The sequence below is a fragment of the Carassius auratus genome, unplaced genomic scaffold (genome assembly GCF_003368295.1).
Source record: "Carassius auratus strain Wakin unplaced genomic scaffold, ASM336829v1 scaf_tig00214183_4049273_7079891, whole genome shotgun sequence".
In the NCBI taxonomy this organism is placed as follows: domain Eukaryota; kingdom Metazoa; phylum Chordata; class Actinopteri; order Cypriniformes; family Cyprinidae; genus Carassius; species Carassius auratus.
Window position 1 is genome coordinate 2,071,070 of NW_020527547.1, and position 13,450 is coordinate 2,084,519.

At 37.1% G+C, this 13,450-nt stretch overlaps 2 protein-coding genes across 3 annotated transcripts; one reads left to right on the forward strand and one right to left on the reverse strand.

The window, feature by feature from the left end:
• Positions 1-2,093: 2,093 nt before the first annotated feature.
• LOC113091390 (myelin proteolipid protein-like) lies at positions 2,094-8,559 on the forward strand. Of its 2 annotated transcripts, none has more exons than XM_026256902.1 (7): positions 2,094-2,307; positions 4,754-4,940; positions 5,089-5,245; positions 5,977-6,151; positions 6,303-6,376; positions 6,468-6,533; positions 7,659-8,559. In XM_026256902.1, the coding sequence occupies exons 1-7, from the start codon at positions 2,304-2,306 to the stop codon at positions 7,731-7,733; spliced, it is 738 nt and encodes a 245-aa protein (XP_026112687.1). In that variant the 5' UTR covers positions 2,094-2,303; the 3' UTR covers positions 7,734-8,559. The 2 variants fall into 2 exon arrangements, with proteins under 2 accessions (XP_026112687.1, XP_026112686.1); XM_026256901.1 differs by lacking the exon at positions 2,094-2,307 and adding an exon at positions 3,462-3,994.
• Positions 8,560-11,275: 2,716 nt separating this feature from the next.
• LOC113091391 (putative uncharacterized protein DDB_G0290521) lies at positions 11,276-12,380 on the reverse strand. Its single transcript, XM_026256903.1, has 3 exons — positions 12,257-12,380; positions 12,098-12,154; positions 11,276-11,903 (listed from the first exon to the last, which is right to left on the reverse strand). Exons 1-3 carry the CDS (start codon positions 12,334-12,336, stop codon positions 11,303-11,305), a joined length of 738 nt encoding a protein of 245 aa, XP_026112688.1. The 5' UTR covers positions 12,337-12,380; the 3' UTR covers positions 11,276-11,302.
• Positions 12,381-13,450: the final 1,070 nt, after the last annotated feature.

Genomic DNA, 13,450 nt, shown 5'->3' on the forward strand with positions numbered 1-13,450 from the left:
ACTGGATGCGTGGAGTTGGACAGCAGCAGTGTGTCTCTCCTGGATGAGGATGACCTGTGTGCAGCTGCTCAGGTCTGTCAGTACAACGGCTTGCAGAAGTCTGTTCTTTTATACTCTGTATATTTCTGCCTCAAATTTGCAGTAAATATTGGGTTTGCCTAAAAGTCCTGCTTCTTGTTTATCAAGAATTGATTTGGAAGTTTTTGACATGATCTCATGGAGAAGTGTCGCATTTAAGCTATTTAAAGTGCATTCAGGGTATATGGTGTCAGGTTGTGTTTTTTCTGGGAGCTGAACTTGAGAATAATCTTAGGGTTAATATAAAAAAAAATGTCAAATTTCATTTTTTTTTAAATGGGCTGAAAAAAAAAACCTTTCAGTATTCTTCGCTCTTTGAGATGTTTGAGATAAATAAGCCAAATGTTTTTCTTTAAATCTTCTGATATCAACAGGTTTGACTGAGAGTTACCTTTAGAGCTGAAAAACATCTCTCTATAAAAACCTCTGTAAGATTTCCTCACTAATACAATGAAGGCAGTGTGTAAATTTCATCAGTGTATATTTATGAACAAAAAGTACACTGCAAAAAAAAAAAAAAAAGTATTTTCTTAGTATTTTTTGTCTTGTTTTTTAGTGATAACAAGCAATATTTAAGAAACAAATACGTAAAACAACAAATATATGCCAGTAAAATATATAAATGAATCTTAAAAACTAATACCTAAGTAATTTTGCTTCTCAAGTATATGTATGATGATTTGTTTAGATATTTATATCAGCAGACTATATATATATATATATATATATATATATATATATATATATATATATATATATATATATACACACACACATATTGACAAATGATTTTTTATGAAGCACACGAATTTTTTTTATTTTTCTTTCAAACCACACATTAGCCCTATTGTGTTAATCAATGACACATTTGTGTATGTGTGTACAAGAGAGTGAGAGAATTGCGTGTATTGTGTGTGTTGCAGAAAGAGTGAATTGTCTGTGTGTTCTTATTTCTGACATAACTGTAGTATTCTATTGAATGTGCTCTTGTCCCAGTCTGATTCGAAAGGTCACAGCTCATTCACTTTGCTTAAAAATCTGTGTGTGTACTTCTGTCTTTGTGAGCGCCAGTTTTAGCCCATTGGAGCAGTAATGTAGTAGTAATGACCCAGAAAGTAATCTGAGGGGGGTTTGGTACTCCTAAAAAGGTGTGTTTGAGAGTTAAGGCTTACTTTTAGAGTAATTGTTATAATTAAGTTAAAGTTAAGGTTACGGTATACTGTGTGGGTTAGGCCCTTAGTTGTGATGGTTAAGGTAAGGGGCTAGGGATTGCATTGTGTTACTGAATGTCCTCACAAAGATAACTGTAAAAAAATTAATGTGTGTGTGCATGTGTGTGTACTTCTGTGTACTCGTACAACTATCTTTGTGAGGACTGGTTTGAGTTTTAAACCGTCTGAATGAGGACAAATAGAATAAAGTGAGGACATTTTGGCCGGTCCTCACTTTCAAGGACCACTTTAAAGGCCTGTTTGAGGGTAAAGACTTAGTTTTAGGGATACGGTTATAATTGGGAAAAGGTTAGGATTAGGCACTAAGTTCTGATGGGCAGGGTTAAGGTAAGGAGTTAGAGATCGCATTGTGCCAATGAATGTAGTCACAAAAATAGATGTACTGTACAAGTGTGTGCATGCGTATGCCAGTTTAACTATGGTTTGGGGACAAATTTGTGTACTACAGTAAATCTGACAAAAACCTAATTTTTAACAATGGTATTAAAACAAAATTTTTCATTGTAAAAATGCAGAATGTTTTCTGTTGGACTTGTAGTATTCATACTATTTATAAATATTACAAGTCTAACAGTTGAAGAATTTTTAATTTCCTATTTTAAGAAATTGTCCCCGTTTAGTTAAGTAAATGGTAGTGTATAAGAATGTTGATGTAGTAAAACTCAGCCCCAGAAGTAAGTGCTACTAGTGTTTGTGCAGTAACTTTTTGGCCAATGTGCTTATTTTTATCATGGATGTGCATGTGAACATTTAGGGTTTGTTGCACTGAGACACACACAAACACACTTACTCTTTATTTATCATGGCAGTGAAAGAGGGCACTGCGTCTTTAAGATCTGCTCCAGAGTGTGTGTGTGTTTGTGAGAGAGAGCAGAAGGGTTTGTTTATTGTTCCTGGGACAAAAGCATGAGTGAGAATCATAAAAGCATCGAGGGAGATTAATCTACACAGCACATCAGAGAGACAGAGCGCGATACGCACACACATACTCACATGGGTAAGTTTACCTGAACTCACCTGAACCCATTTTAACTGATATGATGTTCATTATTCCATAATTTTGCTTATATTTATGGACAGAATTTTAATTAATTGGTGTGATTTGTGTGATTTGCATGTTAGATACAGGATGTTGTATAGACATGTATACAAGAATTTTTATGATTTTTTTTTTTTTTTTTTTTTTTTTTGTAAGATGTGTTTAAAATACCATCTGCTTTGTCAGAAGCTTAGAACCATCACTCCTGCATTTATGATGTAGATACATTTAATGGATCCTTTCTAATTAAAAAGGTTGTTTTGTTAAAATAACCAGCTGGCTCTGATTTTGATTGGCTAAGACAGTTGCTACGATGTTTCAGAGGTGTGGATGAGAAGACCATTAACCTCAGGAGACTCCAGACAGAGAGGTCACACCAGGTCTTTAGGTCAAATATACTCTTCTCGGAGGGGGACTCATGTATGGGCCAGTGTCTAATATGGGAACATTTTTTATGTATTTGCTCGAAGGATTCATATGTATGTGTTTGTTTAGTAGGTTTCTCTCTTTTTTTGGATACAAGATTATCAGCCTCCTGCAGAATCACATCTTCTGTTTGAAATGTTCGAACAACAAATGTGTGATTTTTCTGCTCAAAACTAGGTACAGTTGATCCCAAAATGAAAAATTTCTTTTGACTGCAAAACACAAAGGAACACTAGTGTCCAACAATGCTGGACCACACTGAATTTCATTGTACAGAAAAAAAAGAAAAAAAAAAACAGAGAAATTTTTCTTAGTTTATATTTTTTTTTCTTTTGTGTTTTACCTCCGAAGAATGTCATACAGATTTGTAACAACATGAGGGTGAGTAAATGATGACACAATGTTCATTTTTGGGTGAACTCTCCCTTTGACAAAGTAATTGAAGGGTTTATTTGAAGTTTAAGACACCAAAGCACCTGTGACCCGACAGAGAATAAACAGTTTGGAGAATGAATGGATAGATAAATGGATGGATGGACCCAATAGCATTTCCACTTTCTCAAACAGAAGGTGTAATTAAAATGAGTGATTTTCATATAGTAATCAGGTTATTATGAGTGCTGGACTGTTTTGACACTTCTTCAGAAAAAAAAAAAACAGTTTAAAAAGAGTGCAAAAGATTGGATGACCTGCCATAATCCCAATCGTAACCCCAGTGGTGTCAGTATGTGTCTGTCTGTGCCGCTATGGGTGAAAACACAATGACGTACTCCACTGCTGGGGCTTGTGAATGTGTGTGTATTTTGTTTGTTCACAAAGATAGTTTTTGTTGTTAAAACAAAAGCCATTATGACTGTCACAAGTGCTTCTTTTTCTGACCACAAAACCTCAAACACACATGAAAACGCACGCACACACCCAAAATCTCACCCTGACACGAGGCGACTCAGGAGAGAGGGAGCGTGAGGGAGAGAAAGAAGCAAGTGAGGGAGAGAAGCAGCTTAAGCGATGCGTTTTTTTCTTCCTTGAGGTGGACAGTGGAGTGTATTTGAAGAAAAAAAGAGAAATTACCTTCCTCAATTTAGACATCACAGCAACAGAAGACCGAAATCTCTCTGGAGTGAGTGGGCAAGCATCTGCACGGTTCTCTCCTGGTGTGGGTTCGACTCGGCAGTGTCGATGTTTCCAGTGAAACAGCCGTGGTTGTGTAAAGCGCTAGGTGACCTGAGATGCATCATCTTCTCTCACAGGCTGGAGACTGCAGAACTCCACAGCTGAGCCTTCTTGGGCTTATTGTTTGTTTGGCTTATTTTGGTTACTTAAAAAAAAAAACTGTTTTTAGCTTTTTATTGGTGCACTTGTTTTTCCTGTTAAATATTTTGGTGCATATAGTGCATAGTCAAATCTTCTGCTTCCTCATCTTCAACTTTTTTACTTTTTGGTTACTTTTTTGTGATTTGGGTCAATTCTGTTGTACAAGATTTCAAAATGGGCTTTGTGATTACCTGCTTTCACTTTGTCTGTGTTTGGCTTGTTTATCTGTGATTTCATTACACACTTACTGGCTATTTACAAGTGAGGGTGTGTGTGCGCGTGTGTGTAAGTGTGTGTGTGTAAGAGAGAGAGTTTCAGAAAGCATTTACTCATAGAGCACATAGTATGTGTGTGCATCTGTTTTTGAGTCTGTCCTTGATTAACTGTAGGCCAACTAACTCTTAAATGCTCATTAGAAGTGTTTGCTTTAAGTTTGCATACTCATTTAGAGGTTATCTGTTTGATTTTATAGTTGATTATGAATAGATTTGTGTATTAGTAGTAGTAGTAGTGTGTGTGTGAGTGTGTGTGTGTGCGTGTGTGTGTGTGTGTGTGTGTTTGTGCGTGTGTGTGCGTGTGTGTGTGTGTGTGTGTGTATAAATGTGTGTGTGTGTGGTGTGTGCTGCATGTGCAGTTGGTGTGTTGATATATTATTCACCTACAGGTTGCTATGACTGCTGCATCCGCTGCCTGGGCGCCGTGCCCTACACCAGCCTGCTGGCCACCCTGCTCTGCTACACTGGCGTGGCACTCTTCTGTGGGGGAGGGCATGAGGCACTCACTCACACACACACATTCGTAGAGCTCTACTTCGCAAGGGACGTCCAGGATTTCACTGTACTGGCAGACTTGTGAGTTATTGACATTACACAGTATGTGAGCACAGAATTGCTTTTTTCATTAATCAGTGTTTTTTTTGGCATAGTTTGTTAAAATTTGTCTTATGAGACCAATGGTTTGTGTTTGCATGTGTTATTTACTCTAGATTTTGTGTTTCAGTATAAAATATTTCCAGTATGTGATCTACGGTCTGGCCTCCTTCTTTTTCCTCTATGGATTGTTGCTCTTGGCTGAAGGTTTTTACACCACCAGTGCAGTAAAGCAGACTTTTGGAGAATTCAGGAGCACAAAGTTTGGCCGTTGCTTCAGCCTGACTGTGAGTCTCTGTGTGTGTGTGTGTGTGTGTGTGTGTGTGTGAGAGAGAGAGAGAGAGAGAGAGAGAGGGGGGAAGAGGGAGAGGGAGAGGGGAGGGAGAGAGGGGGGGGGGTTAGAATTTTGTGGTCAAAAATTTAATTTCTTGGCCAAAAAAAAAAACATTAAAATACTATTAAAATTGTTTTATTAAAATTATTATAATATTAATCAATTAAAAAATACATAACATTAATTGATAATAATTATTGAAAAATATTAAAACATTAAAAAGTCATGGGAAAGCTATAGGAAGTTTGGTAGACATGCTTTTTCAGTTATGCTCAGTTCTAAAGTATTAATGCAGAGTGAAATGACTCTCTGTAAATATGATCTCTATAAAATGATTTTGTCAGGGAAAATCATAGTTCGCAAATTGCGGGAACTCTTATACTCCAGCTAGATCATTCGGATCATCTGACAGCAATTTGCTTGATTGTGCCTAAACCACCAGATAGCCCATGAGCAGTTGGTTAAGTCAGCTATTTTGTAAAGTTAGTTTTATTTTTTATTTTTTTGTATCTACTTCCACATCTATATATGTATGTAAACATTTATGACCAGAAATTAATATGTCTTCTGTAAAGTAGTTAAAACACTGTTGAGACATACAGTATAAATCAAGTTTTACTTACTTTCTTATATGTCCATGCCTGTTATGTTGAACTCATCTGATTAGCTGTTTCTCCTGTCCAGTTTATAATCCTGACGTACGTGCTCGCTGTGATCTGGCTAGTTGTCTTTGGCTTTACGGCCATTCCTGTGCTCTTCTTCATTAATATGAAAAGCTCCTGTCACAAAGTCAACATTCTGTCGGAAACCACCTTGTTCAACCAGCAGTCAAGAGTCTGTATGGATGCACGGATGTATGGTACGTCTGCATCTGCATTTCTGTACATATGCATGAGTGTGTTTATCTGTGCATATGCATGTGTGTGTTCATCTGTGCATATGCATGTGTGTGTTCATCTGTGCATATGCATGTGTGTTTGAATTCTCAATCATGATGTCTGTTGTTCTAGGGTTTCTTCCCTGGAATGCTGTGCCAGGGATTGTTTGTGGAAACACACTGGCAAACATCTGCAAAACACCAGAGGTTAGATGTTTATAATCCTGGACACACACACACACACACATGCTTAGCGTTTCAAGAAATCTTATCACTCATATAACCTTTTTGTTTCCAGTTCTACGTGACCTATGACCTTTATATCTGTGCATTTGCTGGAGCAGGAATCACCCTTCTTGCCCTGGTTAGTAATCTCATACTACAGTACATTTACAATTACATTTAAAATGTAATACTACATTTTACGCATTTGAAATTTTTCATTGTGGAAGATTTTGTTATAGTAACCTTCTTCAAGAGGCTCAATGCTTTGAGTTCTTGAAAGCATCAATTATTAATGAGTAAATCCACCTCAGCAATCTTTATGAAATAAAAAAAAATCACAACTGACAGTGATCTTGACAACCACTGAGAATGGTAACAGCTAATTTACATATTCATATGTAAATGTACATTGGTTGATTTATTATATTTACACATTAATTATATTTATTTATACACCTATTGACAAACTTTGAAATTCACTGGGATTTTATTTACACTGAATTCTTTGAGGTCAGAATGCAGAGCTGTCAAACAGCATGAAGTTAATAACAGAAGTACAGCAGGGGAATGTTTAGTTTACAGTCAGTAACTGACCTCTCTGCTACTGACAGATCCCCAGCGTATCTACTCCCTTTTCCCATGTATTTGGCAGCAGTCATTTCTCAGGCTTTATCTTAAGACAACCACAGCTTCTCTGTCTTAATGAGGAGCACAATAACACTGATAAAAACACGTAAATCTGTAAATAAGTAGGAAATGGCACTTACCGCAGCCCCCAAAAGTATTTAGACACAAGCTAAACTCCATAATATCTAATATTTTATTGCATTAGATATGCGCCATCAAATGATAACTTAAATAGATTTACGCTGAACTTCACTTTTTGTAATTCTGAGAAGTATACTATATGTAACAGTATGATTAATCACATTTCTTTCTTTGATTATTATTATTTAAAAAATTTAAATATGCTTTTGCTAGAAACTTTTTAAAGAATCGATTCCTGAATTTTTCAATTATACTATAGAACTTAAGCCCCAGTTGAAGAAGGAGGGATGTTTCTATAAAATGTACGCTGCTATGGACAAGACTGTAAATAAATAATGATGTGCTATTGTTGGAATTGAATTCCTTGCCTGATGTTTGCAGTGAGTCTCAAAGGGATATAAACATTAATGTCACAAGAGCTCAAATTTCTCCTGTTTAAAAAACCTTTTGCAGAGGAACGCATCAGATGTGTTTTTTCTTCCTTCTTTTTTCCTAGTTCATTTATGTGGTTGCCACCACCTACAACTACGCCGTTCTTAGGTTTCTTGGAAGAAAGGGAATCCGTTGCTAGGTTCGGTATTGCTAGGCCCACATTCCTGTTGCCTGTGGCCGGAGAGGAAACACAAAAGAGCTCCATGAAGCCCCTGCAGAGTTCTATCATACAGAGCACAAACACACACACAAGCTACTGGTTTCAGGAGACAAACTAGTACAAACTACACTAAGGTTGACAAAAAATACAAATAAAATAATAATTCTTTAAAGCACTACATGTAAAACCACAAACTGCTGTACTGTAGATCTCTGGAGGAGTGGAATTTAGCTTCTTCACCAATTTAGCTTCTCCTTTCTCTCATGGCCATTTATTTATTTATTTTAATGATTGTATTCTTTGTGCTTCATGGTCTTATTAATGCCTTGCAGTTTGCCAGAATTTTAGCCTCTCTCGTCTCTCTCTCTCAAACATTGCATCTTTTTGAGAGAGTTAGAGTGTGTTGTGCCTCAGTCAGATGTGGGTTTTTATTCTGTGTGACACAGAGAAACAGCGTTGTAGTGAGCAGCTTTCTTTGTGCCAATGTTAGTGTTAGTGTCACCTCCTGTGTGTGATTTTATGTTTATGGGTGTATTTGTTGTATATTTTGACTAACTTTGGCAATATGCTGAACCTGATCAATGATGGTGCTCGATCAAAGTAACTAACTTTTTGTTTCTTTGTTTTTATTGTTAACTTCCTGGCTCACTTCAGACAACTAAATATTATTTCTACAGTAAGGTGGATAACTGTAAATGATTAATAAAACTTGTGCAGAATTCAGACTAAAGTGAGTTTACATAAAATTGTGTGTTAACTTTGTTGAAACTCATGCATTAAACTTTAATTTCCTTTAATGAAAGCTGACCATCAGTGTTGTCAATTCTTCTCATGGCTACAGACATTTAAACAGGATAACTCAAGCTTATAGGACATTTTATTAAAATACAGTTTAAATGTTTTGTCAGAAGAAAACAAGAAATATATTGATCAGAAATAAATCATATAAATATATTGATCTGAAAAAAATTATTTACAGAAAAATGGTGTTGAATGGCCTATATGTGCAATAAACCGATGAAAGCAGTTCTTTTACAGATAAATAATTTTGTTTAATTGTTTCAAACTAAGTAGTAGACTCTGAGATGTGCTTAGTTGTCATGGTGATAAGCTGCAGTAGTAGGTTGCTGTGGGATGAGTCATCAGAGCTGGAAGATTTGATCAAAGCATTTCTCACAGAGGATTTTCCCAGCAAAGTGGTACAAAGATGAAGAGAGATCACCAAGAGGACTCCAGCAACCGCTACACTAAAACAGAGAGAGAGAGAGAGAGAGAGAGAGAGAGAGCTTTACTGATAGCACTAAAGCACATCTTAATTCCGAATGAAAAAATGAAATAAACAAAGAAAACATTTTGAAGGCCGTAAAAAACATTTCATAAACAAATTCACTGTCATTGGCAAGGGTACAATGGTGTTTCGTGTATTAAGAGTTGTTCACAGTATTAAAGAGATGGATTCTCATGCTAAAAATGGCCAAAGTTTAAAAAACATAATTTAGAAGAATGACTGAGAATATCTGTGCTGAAAATCTTACTTCTGGGTTGGTACAAGTTTTGGCTGGGTTTTTTTTTTTTTTGATCGTGGGTCTAATGGTGTAGACGAGAATGGAAGTCCTTCTATAAGGATTTCTCCCAGAAAAGTGCGCCCACGCACACACATTGGTCAGAGGAGAGTGAGACCGTTCACATCAACGCGCTTCAAATTCGTTGGCAGCACTGCATAGGATTTGTTCAGAATGCCTCCAAATAAGTGCAATTTTGGATGTGAAGGAAAGTTTACTGTGTTTAGCTTCCCCAAAAACCCAGCGTTACATGAACAGTGTTTTTTTTTTTTCGATGCAGCAACGGAGTGTATCAAGTGCGTTTGTGTGTTCTGGTCATTTGAGTGACCAATGTTTTATAAACAAGGCCCAAGTCAACGCTGGATTTGCACATCGTTTGATAAAAGACCCCATTCATGTAAGTACAAATGCATCAGATTTCTGTATTTTGTTGGAAATCCGCACATAAGTGAAGATATGTTAATGGAAACAACACGAAACATCAGTATTGTAGCTCCGCTCATGTCACGCCTCCAGGAGCTCGGCTTTTTTCCGGAAAGAATCGAAAAGCTGTATTTTTCTTTTATAAATATGATTAAACTAAAGACTTTTTGGATATATGAAGGATGCAGTACTACTCTTTAGGAGATAAACATATTAGGGTGAAACTGTGTATGTTATGTACCCTTTAAAATTTCATCTTGGCACTTGCTACCAAGCATAGGCTATCGTTTCATCTTCTATTCTTTCCTGAGATTTTTCTCTATACAATTTAAAAAGGTTAAATACACAAACAAAATGTTTAGATAACAATAGAACCTGTCTCTGATTAGATTTGATTAAATATTTATTTAATTTTAAATCCCATATTATTTATTTTTCCACTCTATGAAAGTCGATGGCTACAATCAACTACTTTGGTTAACAACATTCTTCAACATATTTTTTGTCCTCAGCAGAAGAAAGGAATTCATATAAGTTTGAAATGGACTGAGTGTGGACAATTGACAACATTTTTCCTAGTATCCCTTTAAAAAGTATCCCTTTCAGCTGTGATCAAGAAAAAACAAAAAAAGGAAATAGTAATAAATGCCTCAGGGCATCTGTAGGTTTCAATGATCCCATCATCACAAAACATTATTGACCTTGTTTACACCTGTACTGGCCACCTGGGATTGGATCACCAAAAACCTTAAAACCAGATGGAAATACAGTATACAGACATGAAAACATGAATACAGAGGAAGAAAAAAGTAAACCTTGAAACAATCCGGATGGCAGCAAAGATTTTCACATTTACATTTAAGGGCAGCTTGCAGAAGGAACACATGGTTTTATCTTTCACACTGTGAAGAGAGACATACACAGATACACACACACACCCATCTTATGAAGAATGAAACTGTTCAATTCTAATACTTGTTGTAAGATAATGCAGGTATTTAGTAAGACAGGCAGGTCACACTTAATTTTACAGTGTTGATTTTTGTGTGTTTACATAAGAACTGATTTATGCTAATAAACTCACTTTGTTTATATTTTGTGGATTCTTTAATCACCTATTTTTGATTATATTGCTTTAGAAATTCATTAAAGCAAAATATTATAACACCTACTCAAACAGATATCAAAAGTGAAAAAGTGAAGTGACATTCAGCCAAGTATAGTGACCCATACTCAGAATTTGTGCTCTGCATTTAACCCATCCAGCAGTAAACACACACACACACACACTGTGAACACACACCCAGAGCAGTGGGCAGCCATTTATGCTGCGGCGCCCGGGGAGCTGTTGGGGGTTCAATGCCTTGCTTAAGGGCACCTCAGTCGTGGTATTGAGGGTGGAGAGAGCACTGTACATGCACTCCCCCCACCTACAATTCCTGCCGGCCAGAGACTCGAACTCATAACCTTTCGATTGCCAGTCCGACTCTTTAACCATTAGGCCACGACTTCCCCAAAATCTTCCCTTCATTCATATCTTAATGAAGGTGTCTTATAAATGACTTACTTCAATTCAGCTTCACTGTTCAGTCTATTGTGCTCTTCTGGGGCTACCTCAGAGGGTTCTTCGGTCAGCTCTGTAGTTGGAGTTTCCAGAGCAGATACTAGTGAAAGTTCCCCATGATCACTTGGTTGGAGTGGAGCCTCTACTACAGGGGCTTGTGCTATTGTGACTTGTTCAACTGTGTTGTCTTCTTTATTCTCTAAAGGCTTTGCTGGGTTCTCATGTGGAGTTTTGACTGTATTCTCCTGCAGTGATCCACTGGATTGTGTTTGATCTGTTGAAGCTCCATCCACCAGAGTCTCTGTGTATGTCTTCAGTGATTCTTCTTCAGGTTTTACCACTATGTTCTCTACAGGAACATCTGTAGGTGTCTTCATTGGATCCTCTACAGGTTTTTCTGTAGGTTTCTCCACTATATCTGTTTTAGGAGTGTCTGCATGTGTCTTCAGTGGTTCCTCTACAGGTATGACGATATGTTTTTCTGTTATGTCCTTTACAGGAACAGGTGTCTTCAATGGTTGCTCTGCGGGTTTGATTATTGATGTCTCCGCTTCATTCTCAACATGTGGTCTCATGGAGTCCCCAAGGACAGGATTTACACTGGAACACATTCAGAATAATTATGAAGCATCTGACAGTCCTCAATGAAATATTAAATGTTGATATAGCAGTTCAGTAATGTTAGATATTAATGAGAGTGATCATTTAATGATTTCTGCTTCAGCTGTTTTAACTTGGTTTAAAGGAAATTAGGGAATAAAAGCCTCTATCCAGTATAGAAAGATGTACCACACCTTTTGGCCAGACTGGACTCACTCCTGACTGGTGTGTTTTCTGTTGAGTTCAGAGGGCTAAGGAAGAACAGAAAGCTGAAGTTATTTTATGGAAACAAAATGAATTCAGAAACACTGAATACAGGAATCACACACAAGGAACATAAGAATAGCTCTCACTCAAACGTCCTCAAGGCTGAGTTTTGAGGAGGTGTGGATGAGTCCAGGCTGGAGGAGGTGGCACTCTCTGCACATGGCATAATGGAGGAAGAGACCAAACTGCCCTCAGGTGGTGACACATTCTTAGGCTTTACTAGCTTTATTGGTTTCCTTTGGAGAGTAAACAGAAAAAAGGTGAGAGTGAGAGAGACAGCGATGTTCACACTGATCAGTTTTACTGTTCAAGCTAACATGAGAAAGACCTTTTGGCTAGTTGATGCTACCACTCTCAGCCAGCAGATGACAGCGAAAACCTGCATTACCGTGCTTTTACTTCTGTAGGTGTGTCCTGAACATCTTGAGATTTTTTGATCCAGCTTCCATCTTGTTTCAAATGGGTTTGAACTTTTAGTGCTTGTAATACAGCCTGCCTGTTAACATCTACAATCAGAGAAAATTATCTGTAAGAGTGTATTTTGTTCACAAATGTATGTTGTGTGTGTGTGTGTGTGTGTGTGTGTGTGTGTGTGTGTGTTTGTACCACTCGACATGGCAATATCCTCTTCTTCAGTCTGGCCTATATTAGAAATACATTAAATTTGAAATCAGCTTCAGTTTTTTCTATCTCTCATTCTATTATTATCTATCACAGTATATTGCTTAATGTACTCTCTTTTTTTGGAGCCAGTTCGTCAACATTATTAAAGATTTGATCTAATTTCCGAACAGGTTTAGATTGGCACAGGCTCCTTTACTCCCATAAAAATGCATCCACATACTGCACAAAAATGCAGCACAGCCACTCCAGAAACAGAAACTACAGTGCTGTCACACAGTAAAATATGTTGTGAGTTCTTTTTTTTTTTCTGCATTGTCTTCATGCACTGTTTGGAATTGCACTTCACATAGTAATCGCATTGTGTTGGGCTGTATTAGTCCTTTAGCACTTAAGTGGTGAAGACGTAAACAGCTAAAAATAAATGAGCTGGAAGACATTCAGGACAATGGCAAAGAGGAAGACCAGGTCACAAAACACAGCAACACAAACACAAGAGTGATGAGTAAACTGTAATATAGTGTGTTTGTGTGTGTGTCTGTTGATATGTGCTGTGTCTGTGGAATGCTTAGGTGTTCTCTTGCATATGCTTTATTATATAAATATAGCATTAATTCTATGATATCATAGTGACATGGAGCTATATATTCCCACATTTC